This window comes from Chaetodon trifascialis, chromosome 1 (assembly GCF_039877785.1).
Source record: "Chaetodon trifascialis isolate fChaTrf1 chromosome 1, fChaTrf1.hap1, whole genome shotgun sequence".
NCBI classification, from domain to species: domain Eukaryota; kingdom Metazoa; phylum Chordata; class Actinopteri; order Chaetodontiformes; family Chaetodontidae; genus Chaetodon; species Chaetodon trifascialis.
Window position 1 is genome coordinate 26589124 of NC_092056.1, and position 19281 is coordinate 26608404.

General features: G+C 41.4%; 1 protein-coding gene across 1 annotated transcript; it reads right to left on the reverse strand.

Moving 5' to 3' along the window:
- Window positions 1-442: 442 nt before the first annotated feature.
- On the reverse strand, window positions 443-17767 carry abcc12 (ATP-binding cassette, sub-family C (CFTR/MRP), member 12). Its single transcript, XM_070958925.1, has 31 exons — window positions 17724-17767; window positions 16815-16871; window positions 16380-16543; window positions 16084-16230; window positions 15779-15926; window positions 14006-14242; window positions 13474-13647; window positions 12978-13125; window positions 12159-12307; window positions 11896-12003; window positions 11518-11748; window positions 11370-11441; window positions 11062-11186; window positions 10153-10225; window positions 9846-10049; window positions 9330-9464; window positions 9000-9096; window positions 7223-7273; window positions 6365-6457; window positions 6152-6255; window positions 4866-5033; window positions 4515-4741; window positions 4107-4244; window positions 3723-3912; window positions 3525-3614; window positions 3133-3322; window positions 2564-2723; window positions 2365-2443; window positions 1587-1700; window positions 1097-1261; window positions 443-1015 (listed from the first exon to the last, which is right to left on the reverse strand). The coding sequence occupies exons 2-31, from the start codon at window positions 16863-16865 to the stop codon at window positions 923-925; spliced, it is 4125 nt and encodes a 1374-aa protein (XP_070815026.1). The 5' UTR covers window positions 16866-16871; window positions 17724-17767; the 3' UTR covers window positions 443-922.
- Between the last annotated feature and the right edge of the window lie 1514 nt (window positions 17768-19281).

Sequence of the window (19281 nt, forward strand, 5' to 3'; positions counted from 1 at the left end):
TGGAAGGTGAGAGGATGGAGAATGGAGAGATAAAGGAGGGATTGAAAGAGCAGGCTGGGGACGAGACCTCGCCACTGAAACACAATAACCACAGTTGAAAGGAATGTCATGCTTTAACAGGATTTCACAGCAGAAAACTCTCCTCCTCATAAGATACTGGCTGGATTTGATGCCATATGTGTGAAATTCTCTTTCAAAAAGCCCATAACTATGGTAGCAAACTTCCTCTATGAACTGATCTTCCAGCAAAATTACTGACTTTGCAAATCTATCAAACATTAGCCGCTGTCGGGTGTTCAACCAGCATTTCCTGTTGGTGGGTCAATTAGTAAAGAAAAAGAAAACAGTTCGTGCAAGGCAGCCCTATAGCCTGTAAAAATAAGCAATGGGCAGTACTCAGCTCTAATTGTGACATTGTCAATAAATTATAAGAGGCAAGAAAAACAAGAAATATGTAATTTATTCCAGTGAAAAGCACACAGTGTAAATGAAACGTACAAATTCCCATCACTAATTATGTTACATGAGTTATATTTTCAAATACAGCTCCTTAATATGATAAAATGCATCAGTTGTTTGAAAAGGTATTACAGATGTAGTCTGTATTCACACAAGATCAAGAGTTCATAGGGTGCAAAGTAGGCTGCAAAGTGGTAGCACATAGAAAATAGAGACATAGAAAATCAATAAATAATAAATACAACACTCATGACAAATCACATCCACTCCTATGAGGAACTTTGTGAAATAACATTTTCCACGTGGTTGTTTCAGCAGACAGGAGAGATAAACACATCTTGCACTTGATGCAAGGAATGAAGATTTCAACATGACAATACTATTTAAGATATGATTGTGTGAATGAATAACCTCTATTCTACTACTGCTTATTGGTGCTGGGGTGTCGCGGGGCCTCTGTGGTTCAGGTGCTCAGAGTGCTGGTAGCAGTCAGGAGTGAGGAGAACAGAGAGTCTGGTCTTTGCTTCAGCACATCTGGACTGTCCAGCTCTGCTGCCTGTTGGACAGAACACTTATTGTAAGTGTGGGTTCGGCACCTCGCAAACATTATCTCTGCATATTTGTGTTTGTTCGTTACCTCTCCTTGGTCCATGACCAGAATACGATCTGCATGCATCACGGTGTTGATTCGATGGGCGATGGTGAGCATGGTGCAGTCCTGGAAGGCCTCTTTGATGGTGCTCTGGATCAAGGTGTCTGTCTCTGCATCGATGGATGCCGTCGCCTCATCCAAAAGAATGATCTGTTGGACAACAGGAGGGACAGTTAGCGTAGACGAAGAGATTGGCTGCAAAGGGGGAGAGGTAAGATGACATAGGGTAGAGGGGGTTTGGGGTAACTGGACAAATTTATATGTAGAACTGAACAAGACGACTGAAAACAGTGAAAATACCAAAACAAGCAACTTGGCCAAAGATAATGGTGGTGGTGAGGTAACTGATGCAAATGTGAATAGAGAGATAATGTGCAGTTACATTGTTTTGTGTTGCAACAGATCGATATGTGGCTAGTTGTGGTTATAGATGAGACCAGAATAAGCATCAGAAGGCGCGGATGGATCAACAAACCTTTGAGTTGCGGAGTAGTGCTCTAGCCATACACATCAGCTGTCTTTCTCCTACAGAGAAGTTCTCTCCATTCTCCTGCACTGGTGCCTGTAGTTTCCCTTCCAGTTTGGAGATCTGACAAAACAAATGTATGGATGTCACTCATTAGCTTTACTCAAGTGCTGTACTGAAGTGTACTTCACTCGTTACTTTATAGCTTATTTTTTGCTACTTTATACTTCTCCTTCCCTCACATTTCAGCAGTACATGCTGTATTTTTTACTCTGCTTCATTTTTGCTTGTGTTGCAGCTGCTTTTCAAATGAATGAACAAACGAATGAATGAACAGTTAATGAAAATGAGATTTTTTGATTTTTTTTAAGAACTACCAAGGAGTATGTAAAATAATAACATGCTACTTACACATGATTCATGAGTAATATTAATCTAATGATATAACTGCGTGACACGTATTTTTGTACTTTTTTCTGATACTTTAAATACACGATGCTGATAATTGTTCTGGAAAGGATCTCCACCACTGCTAAAGTTAACATTGTGTTTGAAAATAAGGGTTCAGCAGCTGCAACACTTCTGCAACTTCCACTGAGAGGTTTCAGATAACATTACAATTCAAGATATGCATCGTAAGCAGTTTTCATTGTGTCTCAAAGCATTGTGCTGAAGTCAAAATTCTTGGGAAAAGTATCATGAAAACAAGTAGACCAAGACAAAATGACTGCACACTGTAACAAAAAGCTGTTAATGAGCTGTGCTTCATATTGTACTGCTGACATACTGAGTCCTTCATGTAGGTCTTGTCCAGTGCCATCCAGATGTCCTCATCAGTGTTGTTATTGAATGGGTCTAGGTTGTACCTGCAAGCAAACACACACATTATCACAGTTAGTTAACCAGTGACTAACCCAAAGCAATGAGAAATGTGTGTGTGTGTTTAGGCATTACGATCTCTGGGGTTAGAGTTAAGATAAGGTTACCTGACTGTGCCAATAAATAGCACAGGATCCTGGGGGATGATGGACAATTTGCTGCGCAGATCATGCAGACCAATGGCCATGATGTCCACCCCGTCTATCACGATGTTTCCCTCTGCTGGCTCCACCATCCTGAACAGAGCCACCCCTAACGAGGACTTCCCTGCACACACGAAGCATAGAGTACCTAAGAATTGTAAACCTTATGGTTTACAGAGGCAGGGTTTCACCAAGCACCCTACAGTCGTGGATTAAAATAGTGCCTTGTAATCTTTTTTATTTACACACTTCATCTGAGGATATTGCTGCAAACCATGTTTTCGATCATTCACATTATAATCACTATAGACTGTAGGTTGAGTGATTTACTGTACTGCATGTATGTTTATGATGTAATTTTACATATTCAACTAATCCTGGTCAGTCTGTAGTTGAATATCAGACTGCAACTAAAATTATGACTAATACTTCTACAATTAGTCATAGTTTCTTCAGTCAGTCATTCTAAAACTTAATTTATTCAATTTTCTGATTTAAACTAATCTCTGCCTGTACCTGAGTCAGGGTCTTACCAGAGCCTGTCCTTCCCACAATGCCCAGCTTCTCTCTAGCTTGGATGGTGAAACTGAGCCCATTCAGGACGATGGGTGTATTCTCCCTGTATCTCATCTTATAGTCCTTGAAGGTGATGGCTCCGTTCTTTGGCCAGTCTTCTGGGATTTGAGCTCCCTTGATGTGTCTGGGAGCCTCAGACTCACAATCCTGTACACAATAAATAACTGCTTTGAGTGAGCAGATAGGAGAGGTGTCAGATTATAATTAACTGCAGAGTGGAAGTTTTTGGCCTCCTTATCAGGTGCTCCTCCTGAGCAGTTTAATGGACAGTCTCAATGGATGGATTGGTGGCAGTAGCCAGGAAACCTGTGTCATTATTTTTCTGAGGCAGAGAAGTCTAGAATCGGACCTTAATGTATTCCTGCAGCCGCTCCACCGAGTTGAACCTCGCCTCCACCTCCGTCGACTGCCTCACTACATACTGAAGCATGCCTGTCAACTAGACAACAAAGAAACACAGTCTGTAAACACACATGCTGCAATTGCTCAGAGCATGTCTTTTCAAATATATAAACAAACTGTTCATTCATTTGCCATCCATAGTTACCTGTATGGTGTAGGATAGTGCCAGGCCTTTCAAAGATGGACTGATGACATTATCATCACCGAGCACTACAAACAGAGCCACCAACAAGGTCATGGCCGCTGCCATGAAGTCCAGCCAGAAAGAGAGCCAACGTGTGCCACAGTGAAACAGAAAAAAGTGGTTCGAGTTGATGTCATTCAGTGACTTAAACCTACAATATAACAAAGGACAGGTCAGGTTTCATGAACAAAATCACCCGCCACTGCGACAAAAACACCACCTGCTGCGTCTCACTGCATGAATGTAAAGCAGAGAGAAACTGAAGGCGAGCATACATTCTAAGCAAGCCTGAAAGGTCAGTGAACAAAGAGCAGTATTTCATGTTGAGGAAGTCTGGGCTCTCACCGTTTTATTTGGCTGTCTCTTGTGTTGTAGGCATGGATAGTGCTGAGGCCCTGCAGAGTAGAGGTGGTGAGGGAGATGCAAGGAGAGCGACTGATGTTCTCCATCTTTTTCATGTGACGGATACTCCTCTGAAAGATACTGCAGAGGAATCACAGCAGATATTCAGAGTAAAAGTAAAAACTTTTTTTTATATTATTAGATTCACAGAAAATGTTGCACGTATTAAAATCTTAAAATGTGCAACAGTGAAAATCTGGTTCTTGCAAATTACACAATATTACTAAATTCACTTAGCGTGTATCAATACAACTGACAATGATACCAGAACATTAATTGCTTCAATCCTATTTTCCAGCAGTCCCTGTAGAAATCTATTTTATCACATTTAGACTTATTGTGTTAACTCACAAGAGAATGAGGGTGAACAAAGCTCCCATAACAGCCACAGCGATGAGCATTGCGGGGAAGACCGCTGAGATGATGATAATGGTGAAGGTGACCATCAGACAAAATTGTAAGAAAGGGTCCATGTGGATGGGGAGCACACTATCCACCTCCTCTTGGTCTTTGGCGAAGCGGTTGAGAATGCGGCCAGTTGGCGTCGTGTCGAAGAAACTCATGGGACTGGAGATAATCTGAGAAAGGAACACAAAAACTTCTGCATTATCAGTGGCTCATTGACAGCGACAGTAGCATGTCGTGTAAAGTATGAATGTTTGGTGGTATATAGAAGGCTTTAGGTCAGCCATGTCACATTACATTCTTGAACATGCGGTTGTGGAATTTGCAGGCAGCATTTAAAGTGACCCCAGTGTAGAGGAAGCATTTGATGATTGCAAGTAGCACCATGACGACCATCAACATGCCATAAACAAGCTGGTAGAAGTGCAGGTCCGGGTTGTCTGAGATGTTGGCCATCGGTGAAGTCTTGGGGAAAAAAACAGAGAAATAAATTATTTCCGGCCCTGCAATCGGCTGGCGACCGGTTCAGGGTGTACCCCGCCTCTCGCCCATTGTAGCTGGGATAGGCTCCAGCCCCCCGCAACCCCGAAAGGGATAGGCGGTATAGATAATGGATGGATGGATAAATTATTTCCATGCATTTGCAAATATTGCAACCTTATAGCTCAGTGGGAATGCAGACTGTGCACAGAGAACTATTTGCTGCTCTCAGGTTGTCCAAACAACATGTCTGCCACCAAGAACACACTCACACACCAACCAGGGCTGGTAATAAGTTGCATGTGTGTGTGCGGACATGTATTACTCATATCATGGAGCCATAAATGTGTCCATGCAGCCACATTTTGGGGACATATGTTCCTTTTGGGGACAAAACACAAGGTCTTATAATGTAAATCATGAATTTTTGGGGTGTAGACTTGGGATTAGGTTAGGTTTAGATGGAGCTCCAGTCTGTGGGGTTTAGTGGCATCTGACAGTGAAGCTGCAGAGTGCAACCAACTGAACACCGGCCTCTTCATTCTCCCCAACGGTGGCTGCTAAAAATGTGTAAAATGTGAAAGGTGCTCGTTAAAGCCAGTCTTTGATTTGTCCATTCAGGGTTACCGTAGAGACATGGCTGTGCAACTCTGTAGATATAAAGAGTTCATTCTAATAGCTACTATAAATCTGTGTAACAGAAAATATTTTTACTATCTATATCTTCTATGTGCAATTCAAATACTCAAGGCAATGCTATTTTTAGACTCTTCTTGTATCAATGTACAAATGTAGTTAATTTTTATTTTGTACCCATTTTATTGTCTCTTTTCTTGCTATTAACATCTTTATTACAACTGTAACATCTAAACTTCCCCAGTGTGGGATCACTAAAGTTCTATCTTATCTAACATAACGAAAACACATTAAATCCCATGTCTGCCAATAGATCCTCTGAAGCCCTACACACTTGATCTTTAAAGTCAGGGTTACAGTTAGGGTAAGTCTCCTGGAAATGGATGTAAATCAATGTAATGTCCTCTGACGTGATGCAAACATGACTGTGTGTGTGTGTGTGAGAGAGAGAGAGATATGCTTCTCACCCCATTACCCTGCCCCAGCCAGAAACTGAGCCACCAGTTGCTGAAGGCGGTGGATCCGACTAACAGGATGATGTTCAGCATGGTGAAGAAGGCGATGATGTACCCTGCACAGTCATACCAAACATCATCAGCCAAGTTGGGCGCTTGCGAATTATGTATTATTGCTTAGAATTGTGAAAATGCATGCATGCATGCATGTGTGCTGTATCAGACCTCCAACTGCCAGGATATATTGGTGGTAGACCCTCCAGGAGATGGCGCCTTCTGTGGAGGTCTCCTGACTGACCAGCTGATCACTGACAGTAGCTGAAAGGGAAGAAAAGAATTTTCTAGAATCATAGTGCATTAAAGTGACCTCCATTAGCACCAGCCTGTGACCGGACTGACTTGGTTGTGCCATCATGTGATACAGGTGTAAATGTTCACCAGCTATACACTGAAGATCCAATCGCCCAAACTCTTTCCACATCCACAATAGCGTAAATGCAAAGTGTCGCAAATTCACTTAACCACAGAAGAATCTAAATATGTTATTTTAAATCCGCTACAGTAATTATTTATATGACACCAGACAAACAGTCACACTCGGAGCAAAGTGAAAAGCTCACCATCGCACAAGAGGGTGAGATGTGATCATGGTTAAAATATGAGCTCACGTTTTCTCTCATGGAAGGAATCTATTGCACTGCACTTGTTTGTTGTAAGCATGAAGTAAATAGCTGTGTAGAGAATGAAAATAGAGATCTTGAGAGAGAAGTTGAAGCTTACTTTCTCACCTCCACACACCTGGCCATTCACTGTGGTGAGCGGGTGTGAATGTCACATCAGTATGTAAAATTAAACAAATTGAATGACACAGCCCCTCCCCAGTTCCATTGTGGGAAGGGCTTGGTTGGGAGGGGGTTTCCAGTGCAGTTCAGCCATCCAACAATCACTTCTGCTGAAGCTTTTAGACTCCCACATGAACATATATGAGCTCAACCTCCTTGCAGATACAGGATCTATTACAGCTGAACTGGTGGGCCCTGTACCAGCATCAGGATTACAACTGAATGAGTTTTGTAGACTTACATATTTGGTCAGCTGTGATTTGATCGTTCCTTTCATCTGACATGTCAAATGCTGAAAGGAAGCACAAACAGTTGGAAGAAATGTGAATAAAACAACAGAAAGAAATCCACCATCTCTCTATTGTAGACTATAATGAAGAAAATGTTGAAGTGCTACTATAGTGATAGTCAGACTTATAGGTTTGTTGCAGTGGCAGCTGGTCAATAGAGGGCGCTAGGGTGCCGCCCCTCCCGTGAAATATTGAGTCTTTTATATATCTACCAAGATCAACCATGAATCAATCAAACCTAACAAATACGAAATTAATAAACAAAATTACATCGCGTTTTTACTTGTGCAATGGTGTGGTAGCCACCACACTGCCAGCAACCATTAAGTGTGTCAGACTTTTGGCTGGAATTACGGTTTGCCATTCAATATAAAGCCCTCCTCCTCAAGGGCGCCGGTAATACTGCGTCAGAGCTAGCAAACTTTTTTTATTGTTTAAGAGCAGAGACAGCTTTTCTTTGGCGCATGAAAATTCGCTTCTACCTCGCACCTCTGTGCGCCCAGACCAATGGCATTGTTTTCCAGTTTTTTAAAGTGAGCGTGATTGGACAATTCATCAATTCGATGACGTCCATCAGCAAGCATTCGCGCCACAGCTATACTTCGAGGGAAGAGAAAAGATGACTAGTGGATAATGTGAAGGAAGGATGGCGACTGTGGTGAAGGAAAACTCGATTGTTTCTCTACGCGAGACTCAATTTTTTCGTTGGTCGGATATGGACAAGAAAAGGGTGAAGGATTTGGGACCCGACTGTCCGGATTTAAACATTTCGCAGCAGACATTCATACGCACTGGTGCGTGCTCCTTCTATAAGGAGACTCTCGCGCGAGAGCAAGATCGACATGGCTAGCAACTGCAACTCCATCATTTCATTAAATGGTGAGTTGTGTTATGTTGTGCTCTCCAAATGTTGAATTGTAAATAGTTGTATTGATTGCATATTGCCAGCCCAATACTGTATATACTGAACATGTTCTGTTAAGATTTGATTAATTCTAGTTTTGATGATAGTATAATTTGATTTGATTATTGCTATGGCATCCATGGTGCTTATAAATTGTAGACTGTGCTAACAGTGATTTCATGGGCAAAATAGTAGATGACAATGTATCTGTTGATGGCCATGGTGGAAGTGTTTTATTGTGAAACCTAATTTATTGTATTTGAGACATTTAACTTGATATAGCTTTACAGAAATACTGTACAGTATGTACAATTCATGTCTGGTTTTGCCATCTAGTGGTTGAACAGGAAAACCATATTAAACAATACAATGTAACACTGTAAAGTTAGCTATCTGACTTTTATTTCTTATTATTTTAATCATTGAATGGGTCATGTTAGCCATCATCACAACAGTTGCCCCCCCTGAGAAATTTGTTAGGAGCCGCCACTGGTTTGTTGCTCTGTTACTGTATCGCGAAGCCTTGTACACACTGATCTTTTTTTATTGTATTATTATGTTTTATCAGGCTCTTTTACAAGTCTGTCAAACTTTGCTCGACAGATAATTAAAAAACAGCAGAACTACATGCTACAGCCCATCCACTTTCCCTCTATGTACCTGCTTTTTCCACCAGGTTTGGCAGAATGTGCTACACATCTTCCTGGTTTGTACGAAACTCAAGAATAAACTCCAGCCTTAGTTTCAACTGAGACATCATAAACGATCCTGTGTAAGGGATTTTGGATCATTACAAACAAACCTTTTTTCCTTGGTTTTCTTACCTGGGTTCACTATGCCAATGTCTCCTAAATCTCTTAGCTCAACCTCCTTCAGCTGGGCCAGGTCTTGGGGCGGCTTTTCTTCCTCCTCTGTCGCAGTCTGTAAATGGTAAGCAAAAACACAGTGATACTGCTGACACTGAAACTCCTACAGTAGATGATGAACCATTAACTTGGGCCCTTGCAAAAGACATGTTCTTTCACCTGTTATAACTGAAACGATGAGACAACCATGTTTTATATTGTTTTTGAGATTATAAAACAATAAATGAGCAGAGCTACAGTACATCTGACTTATGTACTGTAGTTTATGTGTTTGTTTGTTTTTTTTACTTTAGACTGTTCTATCTTGTAGTTTCCGATGAGCTGAGCATAACGTCCGTTGGCTTTTGTCAGGGCCTCGTGGTCTCCAGCCTCCAGCACCTCACCATCCTCCAGAACCAAGATGTTATCACAGAACTCCAGATACTGACAGACACACATGAGCACAACCACATCAACATCCCAGCATTGTGGCCAGCGGTCAAAGCAACACAGTCTAAACAGCAGTCACATGTCCACATACATTTATGGCATTTGACAGATGCTGGTAATTAAATTAGAGATAGAAATACTGCTCATAATTTATGATTAAGATAATACTAGCAGCAGCAATCAGATACCACTTCCTGGTGCGTGAGGGTCTACTTTTACTTTGGGGTTTCCCATGATAAAATGATTCTAAATGTGCTACTATGAATGTTAAAAGTTGTATTAAATGTATAAAGGAGTTTGCACATGTGATTGATGAAAGTCAAGTTTAATAAATTCATTATCTGCTAAATAATAAAACAGTGTCCATCTTCCCACCTGCAGCTGGTGTGTAACCAGTATGACCGATTTTCCTTGGAGCTCCTTCTTAATGCATTCTTCAAAAATGTGTTTTCCCACGTGGGCATCGACAGCAGATAGCGGATCGTCAAGGAGGAAGATGTCCTTATTGGAATAGACAGCTCTGGCCAGGCTGATTCTCTGCTTCTGCCCCCCTGACAGATTTAACCCTCGCTCTCCAATCTGCCAACCAAACAGCAGAAAGCTGAGGGCATTAGTATTTAAAGTTACACTACACAAGAAATGATTAAGAAGCATAGAAAAAGAAAGAGTCCATAGCTCCAACCTCAGTCTGATCACCAAATGGGAGGATTGACAGGTCAGGTCTGAGGCTACAGACATCCACAACTCTGTTGTATCTGTGGAGAAAGACAGAGTTTCTGGACAGTCAGGGGACAGTACCATGAATAGTGCTTTCAACAGAGCCATTTTGATGACATGATTTGGTTAATTCAGTTTACTTAATAATAAAAACAAGAAAATGATGGTGTATAATATTGGAACAATGTCTGTCTTAAATACATCAAGAGATTAAACATGATTCTGCTCTCAGAAAATATAACCATCTGTGCCCAGAGGCTTATGAATGTTAATATACTGTATACTGATAGATACTGTAATCATATGAAGAGGTCACTGTTGTTTTTACATACTTACTACTTTTCATTATGTACTGCCTAATTAAAATAAGCACCTTAATAATGCTTTTAATTGTTTTGCTCAGGCTGTACTCTCCCTGGTACTTCATGAGAATTAATGAGAGTTGACAAGAACATACAAAGCTCAGAAATGTAGCATTTCTCATTTCTCTGCTGACATGACTCATAAAAATACTGCGCACAGGCCAGCAGTCTCGCTGTTGCCTTCTCTATCAGCACAGACAGGCCTCCCATCATAAATTTGTCAGATAACAGATGACCTCTGCTCTTATTTGACAATCTTGCCATATGCAAATTCACAAAGACAAGAGGATCTTTCTCTAAGTTAAACATTTGTCTCGTGAAATATCTTATCTCACATTCAAGATCTATCAAAACCTTGTTTTATTGCGTTTGAATCACTGCAATAAAAAGCGATAGTGGTAACATATAAACATCACATATCCCGTTAGTAAGCAACACATCTTATTGTTTCCGTATTCAGAGGGGACTTCTATCTGCAGTATCCCATGATAATCATTTCTGTGATTACTTACTTGTCCTTGTTGAATGGTTCACCCATCAGGATGTTTTCTTGAACAGTTCCGTGGAATATCCAGGCCTGCTGGGAAACATAGGCAAATGTCCCATTGGCTGTGACGGAGCCCTGCAGAAGGTGCATCTGAAACAAAAATTAGCAGACAGCCATGAGAAGTGCTGCATGTTACAGGGCATCAGTTAAATCATGATGAGAGATACAATCATTGAAAAAAAACAAAACAAGAATACATAGAGAGGCCAATATAAATGGCAGACGTAATGTGAGAGACTTGCACGCATGGTGTAAGGCAAGAGAGAAGCCAACCTGTTCCAAAATGCTGGAAATCAGTGATGTCTTCCCACTCCCCACGTTCCCACAGACACCAAGCAGCTTGCCCTTGAGGAAATAACACACACAGTATAAGCTTCACTTTATATAGTCATTAATCTGTAATCTGTGTAGTAAAGCACACCTTAGGGAGTGTGAACGTGATGTTTCTCAGGGTTGGCAAAGTTTCAGTCTTCTCATTCCGGGAAATGTCGTCCACTTTGTGCTCGTTCATCCCATTGGCTGTGCTGGGTGGTGAGTCTGGCTGGCTGTCTGGTTTGGTCCAGGAAAGTGTCGCGTTTTTCATCACAATGGCTGAGTCACTGTCCTCCTTGTGCATCAGGTAGGGCTCTGGATTCTGGATCAGCAGTATTTTCTGAAACAGCAGCATATGGCCTTCATAAGAATTTGAGATCTACAGCAGCAATAAATGCTGGAATTTCAAGTTGGACTGACAAACCCTGAACACAAACAGAGATAGAAGAAAATGCCATGAAGTAAAAATACAAGGAGAGGAGTATACCCTCAGGCGTTTAACTGACACAGCAGCCTCAGCCAAGGCTTTAACAGACAGGGGCATCAGAGCCAGACAGAACCTCAAGGAGTTGAAGATGGCGATGGTGGTAAAGGCCTGGTCATAACAAAGAAGAATGCTCACTACCCCACAACACACAACAACGACAAGGTTATATGTCCTTTTTCAATGCACATATAAACAGTCAAGTCACACTGCGCATGATGGCTTAAGTTCTTGTGCTGTATGTGCTGCACTGCTGTGGTACTCACATCAGCTGTGTTGAGACTTAAGGCCAACACAGTGTGTATGATGAAGGTGATGGTGGTGGCAATAGTGGGGATGATGCTGGTGATGCTGATGTTTATATTCTGGATGTAACTGGCCCATCGCAGTTGTGTTATCTCTTTTGACCTCAAGCCTGCAGGAAAGACAATATCCTATATTAGAAGAAGAGTTTATCTTTACTTCTCCAGGTAAATGTGTTGATTTCAAAACTCTTTTCAGACCCCTCCAGCTGGAGCTGTCCACTGTAGCAACTAGGGGAATGTGTCTATTCAAAAACACCTGGAAGACTGTACTATACTCTATGGAAATATTTATCATATATAATTTCTCTTAAAAGCATTTAAATGTAGGTTTAGACAGTTGAAGTTCCAGAGTCTCATTAAATGCATAAAGCCGTCTGGAGTTCACTCCACAAGTTTATGGTAAAGGTACAGGCTAGAAAATGTTCTTTATTATTTTTAAATTGTGATTTCTACAACTGTGTGTCCAGACACATGCCTGTCTTTCCTATATAAATCCTAATCATCTGGACATGTAAATTAGTGTCTTAAGCAGTGGTCTTAGTGTGGAAGCCAGTGTGGAAAACACATTGTTTTAATGAAACATCTTCACCCTCCATGTTGCCCATTTCCAGCATCTCCAGAGGAAACATGGAAGGTGGCGTACACATCTTTCAAAATTGGTTTTGTGTTTTCACCAAGGGGACAGCATAAATGACACCCTTGACATCTGATATACAAGACAAATAAAAAAAAACTTCTCACAGGAGGAGACAGTCAGCATGCAGCCAGTGAACTTCATACCTTCAATCTTCTTGTCAAAGGAGTCTTCCCAGGCGTACATCTTGATAAGTTTGATGCTGCTAAGAATCTCATTCATTGTGCGAACACGGTTGTCTGTTATCTCGATGGCCTTCCATTTGAATTTATTAATGAGCTTGGCTAAGAAAAACTGAAAGCAGAGAAAACAATATTAATATTGGTGGTAATGGACAACAAGTTGCAAAAGAACAAATATCATATTTGTGGTTAAACAAGTTCAAGAAAATACCCTGTATTTAACATGGAAAGCATTAAACATTTGCCTGCTCGTAGCTTATCAGACAAAGCACCCCGGCCCCCTCAGCCTGCATGTGCACATGCCCTTTGACAACATAGTGTTGGTAGTATTGGTTAGTGAACAAAGGCTTGTTGGAAATGAATTAATTTGGATGTTGATTGTATAACATGGTAAAAATAAAAAATAAAATGTCATGGCCTCTATGCGACCACTCTGAATAATTCAGTATACTTATTAGACCTGCACAGGGACGAAGATGAGGTAGATGGAGACTCCAGTCAGTGCGGTGTAGCCCAGAACGAAGCAGGAGTAGATTATACACACAACCAAGAGGACCGGTGCAGACAGCAAAAAGCTCCCAAACAGTACTGCCTCGAATAACTTGTGGCCGTCATTGGTCAAAACATTAATCATCTGGAGGGAAGAGAGAGGGAGAGAAAGACTGGATTTCATATTTGCAAAGACTGCATTGCCACGACAAGTTGCCTCAACTAAAAGCCAGAGTCTGTGACCTAACAAGACAGGTTTGGTATGTACAAGCTACTACTATGACTACTAGTACTAGAACTAGTATTACTACTCCCAGTATAAAAGTAAAATAACAACTCTATTCAATCCGAGTCCTCAAATTCAGTGTGACGACAGTTAAGCTGGTTCAGTGGATGGAGTTTAAGCACAGTTTATTAAATTTTAGATATAATATAATTCATATCTTTAAGTTTTTGTTATAGGAATATAGTATCTGCAGTACAGTATGTGACCCAGTCTTTACCTCTCCCATTGAAATGCCGCTGTGCATCCGCAGAGAGATCACTTTCTCAAAGGCCATTGAGGAGAAGGCGCCCTTCAGCCTGACAGCAGTTCGCAGGTTCAGTGCCCAAAGCAAAGATATTAGGAAGGCTTTGCTGAACTCTGTGGAGAACAAAGCGAAGGCCAGACCAATACCATGGGACACTTTGGACATCCCTGGGTGATCCACGTAGTTCAGGATCTCATAGACTATAACAGCCTGAGAGGACAGAGAAGTTTATAAGCCTGACAAAATAACAGCATTTGTGCTCTTCTACCGCTAACAAAAGCATGCATGAATATACACCAACTGGCCACCAACTACAGCAGGGTGTGAGTCACGTACAGTTTTTCTCTGTCCTTTGCAAAGGTTTATTAGTGCTAAAACTTTTTGTGAAACTTCCCATGAAGATATCAATTGTGATACCTGGCTTACTGTCAAAAACTGTAAATTTACCATTTGTGACACCTAAGTAAGTGTGGGAAGAACCGCTTCGAAATAAATACTTTCAAAAGTGCCGAAAGCTAGAAAATGTTTCATAGGGCACAATGTATTTTTCTGAATGTGTGAAAAATCACTCATATAGTGTACTTAAAGGTGAGGAGACCTGATGAATAGATTTTCTTTTGGCAGATAAGAAACATACAGGACATACAATTTTTCACACATTTAGAAAAATACATTGTGCCCTATGAAACATTTTCTAGCTTTTGGCAGAAAAAGCTAGAAAATAGAGAGTCATTCTGTAGAAAGACTGTTGATATTTGCTGAATTTGGACATTTAGCTATCGTCTCCTCACAGTCCGCTGTCTGTGCACTGAAAAACTATAAATAAATTGGACTTTTGTGCACCACCCTGGATCTGTAAATAAGAAACCTGCTTGGAACAGGCCACACAACACTGTTCCAGCAAATCAGCGATGCTGATGGCAGTCAGGTGTCATTCAGGCTTGTGCACAGTATGACAGTATAGGGAAAGATGGGGTGAGCAAGAGGGATGGTAAGCCTGGCATGCTAATGTGTAATCGCATCATAAAGATTAGACATTACTATCACACTATCACAATGATTCAGCTCTAACTACAGCTTTTAGGTAGTTGCTTAGAGTGCCCTGTTGGTGCATCTTATCATGCCTCAGATGTCTATGAGATAACAGCACACCCCCCCAAATGACATTTCACCTATTAACTTATCACACAGTTTAATTTAAATACATGTTTTAGACTCGGGGGCGACAAAATATTGAATATTTAACTAAGAAGCTAATATTTAACCAATGAGTTACAGCAGAGAGAGGTCAAAAAAAGCATGAAAACTGCTTTGTGTAGCAGAATTTCCTTTTGGATTTTTGGTTTCAGACCCCATCAATCATCTCACGGCCCCTCACATTTATCCTGCGACCCTTTCAAAGACCCCTGAGCCCTTGGTTGGGAACCTATAGACTAACCTGCTGAACTGCATGCAGTAATAAGTAGCTACTGAAAAAGCAGCTCCACCTTGACCAGCTGCAGTAGTAACATGTCACTTTACTAAATTAATATTATAAATGTAAGAATGTCATATATAATAATATATCAGTCACAGCATAATGAGTTCTTTGACCTTTTATCTGAAGCATATTTTGCTGGTAATACTTTTATTTAATGAAGGTTTTGAATGCTTCTCCCTCCACATTTACAATGAAGGACAATTGATTGGATTCAGCCAATAGAGGAAGCACTGATGCAGTTGATATGAAAATTCAGATAAAATTACCGGGCCTAGAAATGCCGCCAACATGGCAAGGACACCGACAATGACTGACAAAATCAGCCTGGTTCTTTGAAAGCGCAAGATCACTCGAACCAAAGAGGCCTTCTCCAGGCCCACCTTTGCCACTTCTTCCTCCCAGAGTCTGTGGAGCCTGCACAGCACACACAACCAGAGTCAACACTGTCAGCCTTGTGAATGAATCACTAAAGTGAAAACACTCATTCGATGCAGTGCACACATTTGTCATAGCTCCAGAGCATTTCATAAATCCTTTTCAAAACTGTCTGTCCTGTCAAAGAGTGTCAGACCTGTCTCCGCTCGTCTCAGCTACATCAAAAGGAGACAGGGCGAGAGAGCTGATGTCCAGCTTATCCCTGAACATGTCCCACATCATGGGGGTCATCCAGACAAAGGTTGTGAAGGACAGGAAGCCTGCATTGTCCACAGGGTGGGACCTAGACACAGAAATATCACCCAAAATAAGCTCTGCAATAGCTAAAATATGTAGTAACCACAAGCCAAGTACAGTATTTGTCTGGAAATGTTGCCGATATTGACTGTAAGTGCATCAAAACAGACTAAGCATGTGATCAGTGACACTAACTGTGATGAGGAGCAGCGAAAGGGTTTGAGGGTCTGAAGGCTCTGGTGGTATTTTTCAAACAGGGAAGGTTTGGCTGTTTTGCTGTTGTCCGTTCTGCTGTTGTCCAAATCAGTATTTTCTACAGTGGAGGTCACAGATGCAGCTCGCCATCGGCAGCCATCCTCCTTCAGAGTCATAGATCAAAAGAGACAGAGCAAGAGAATGAGACAGAAGGGCAGGGTTGAACATAGAAAGGAGAGGAAGGAACAGAGAGGGTCGGGAGAGTCACAGAGAGAGAGAGAGAGCCTTTTTTCAGTAAGCGGATCAAACACATTCAAAACAGAAACACAGGATGCAGCAGAAACAATGGATGAGGAAAAGATGTCAGGCAGTGAAAGCAACATGTGAAGAGGTCAGGAGGCTTCTGGTGGAAGCTGCTGTTTATTCTGTACTTACAAAGGAGGCTCTTCGTGTGGCGCTCTTCTCCAAAGAATAGTCTGTCTTCATTTTGTCCTGTATCATAGAGAGCATATGAAGTCACAATTTTTCAGTTTCAGCCTGACAGACAAAGTCTTCCAAACAACATGCAGCTGTAAAAAGTAAGAGTGCATTGATTTCAAGCCAGTATACCTCAGACACAGACAGAATACTGCTACCAAACTCTGAGACAGGAAGGGAATCTTTCAAAACAGCCGTATGTGTCACAGAGGAAATGACAGCAAATGTCCCGTTCAAACAGAATCTGAGGGTTTAAAATGGATGTGTGTGGCTCTGAATTCTCTGAAGGGCAATGCTTTACAACCTTGTGTGCAAAACAGACGGAGAAAATCTGATCTGCTGGAAATAAGAATGTGCGTGGTGATGAATTATGTTCGACACAGACACAGTTCGTTTGTCATGAGTCTAAACTCATCTCCACAACAGTCACTTGAAGCTCAAAGTGTGCAGAGCAGTGGTGGTTTTTGCAACAAAATTTCCTCTTTCTCTACCTCTGACTTTACTCAGTCATCTCAAAACATTGAATTTTCAGACAAATAATGCTGGCCAGCACTGTGTTCGAAACAGAACAAAAAACTACATCCACAGCCGTAAAGGGCTAACATGGTATCACTGCTATTATTCTGTCATTCAGTTCAGTTTAATGAGACCGAACAAAATATCACAATTGAGCTCATGAAACACTTCAAGATTCCTGAAGATGTATAAATAAAATACAATTAAGCAAACCTGATTAAAATGAGCTGGAACTAAGTAAACTGAGCTTAATCAAAATGAACCTAAATTGATATAGTTGAACTAAAATGCATCTGAAGGAGACTACAATAACAAGCTAAACAACCAAAACGTAGCAAAATAAAACAATACCTCTGTGTGGAGGGCAGGGAAGCCTCGCTGCAGCTTGTTAATATTGGATCTAAAGCTGACAATGCAGCAGCATTTTACTCCCTGTTACACAAGTCTTATTTATAGAGATCAAAGGTTGGCCTGTTCAGAGGTAAATGTCCCTCCCCACTCATTGAAGGACAATGATCACACTGCCAAAGCACTTAAAGTCAGTTACAATATAATGAGACTGAATGAGAAAGAGGAAGGGAGGCTGGAGCCTATCCCAGCTGTCAACAACCATTCACACTCACAGTCACAATTTTAGAGTCACCAATTAACCTAATGAGCATTGGGAGGAAGCCGGAGTGCCTGGAGAGAACCCATGCATGCACGGGAAGAACATGCAGACTTTACTTAGACAACTCAAACTGAAAGATTCCCAATGGTATGTTCTTTGTTTATTTATTAGAATAAAACAGCAAAGAGAGCTTGTGGAACTCGCTCAAACTGCTTCAAGAAATGCTCTTCTCAATACTACTGAGGAGGGAATTATATGAGGAATAGCTGTGCCTCCTGGACTGACTTAACCCTTCTGCCACCAGTTGCATCCATGGGTTAGGCATAACTACGGGGGTGCTGTGGTGTGCTTAAAGAGGCACTCCACCGAAGTTACACATCAAAGTCAATATACTAGCTAGGCAGTAGCCTGAGGGGATGGATCTGGTATTTTTGGGCAGGGGGAGTCGAACGGTGCATTCCAGGCAACTCGGAACTTGATAATTTCCAGCTCCCTACTAAAAAAAAGCACAATGGAATGCCACTCAAAGTCGGAGCTCCTACTTGTAAACTTGGGGCAACTCCATCTACCGATCGGGGTGGCCTGGCCGCCCTTAGTGGCACCACTGACCACATTAAATTATTGAACACATATATCACACTAACCTCTGCAACAACTGGAGCTGCTTCTCTTTGGCGAGGCGTCAGATCGTTGTGATGATGATGATGATGATGATGATGATGATGATGATGATGATGATGATGCAGAATTGAATCTTTGCAAGAGTCACTTTTGAAAAGAGCTGCTCAGAGTAGAAGGTTGTTGCTCTGCTGCTCAGTAATTTCATGTTGGTTCTCAGGAACTTCAGCTGGTTCCACATTAAATGACGTAGCAAACATGTTCAGTTTCTTTTATTTACTTTCCATGTCCTGAAACTCATCACCAAACGCCTGAAGGACTTTTCACTCAGCAGCATATTCAGATGTCTCAACAGCTTTTCTTCTTACAGAAGAGGAACATGTTCAGTGTTTCCACTTTCCAGTTGAGCTTCCACAACTTTAATTTCACTTTCAATGATTTCACATTTGAAAGCAGAGAGCTGAGCAGCTGCTGGAGCTTGAGGTTCAGCTCTGAGAGCTTCTTCTAATGTCCATCATGAAGGTCAATTCACACAGACACTCACTATCACTGAGTTTCCACATCAGGTTTTCCTTCATCTCCATGAATTATTCCAGGCAAACTGACACTTTGGAACAGTTTTAGTTTGCTGGCAGCTCCACAGCAGCTCATCCAGTTTAGCATGTTTCAAGGTGTGATGAT

What these genes read in the sequence shown, in the direction of transcription:
- abcc12 (XM_070958925.1), bottom strand. Translation starts at nt 16,865, where the DNA reads ATGAAGACAGACTATTCTTTGGAGAAGAGCGCCACACGAAGAGCCTCC. An exon ending in TGTCAGTTAAACGCCTGAGG is followed by an intron (nt 11,749 to 11,895) that starts GTATACTCCTCT and finishes CTGCTGTTTCAG; the next exon opens with AAAATACTGCTGATCCAGAA. An exon ending in ACAACCGCATGTTCAAGAAT is followed by an intron (nt 4,742 to 4,865) that starts GTAATGTGACAT and finishes TTCCTTTCTCAG; the next exon opens with ATTATCTCCAGTCCCATGAG.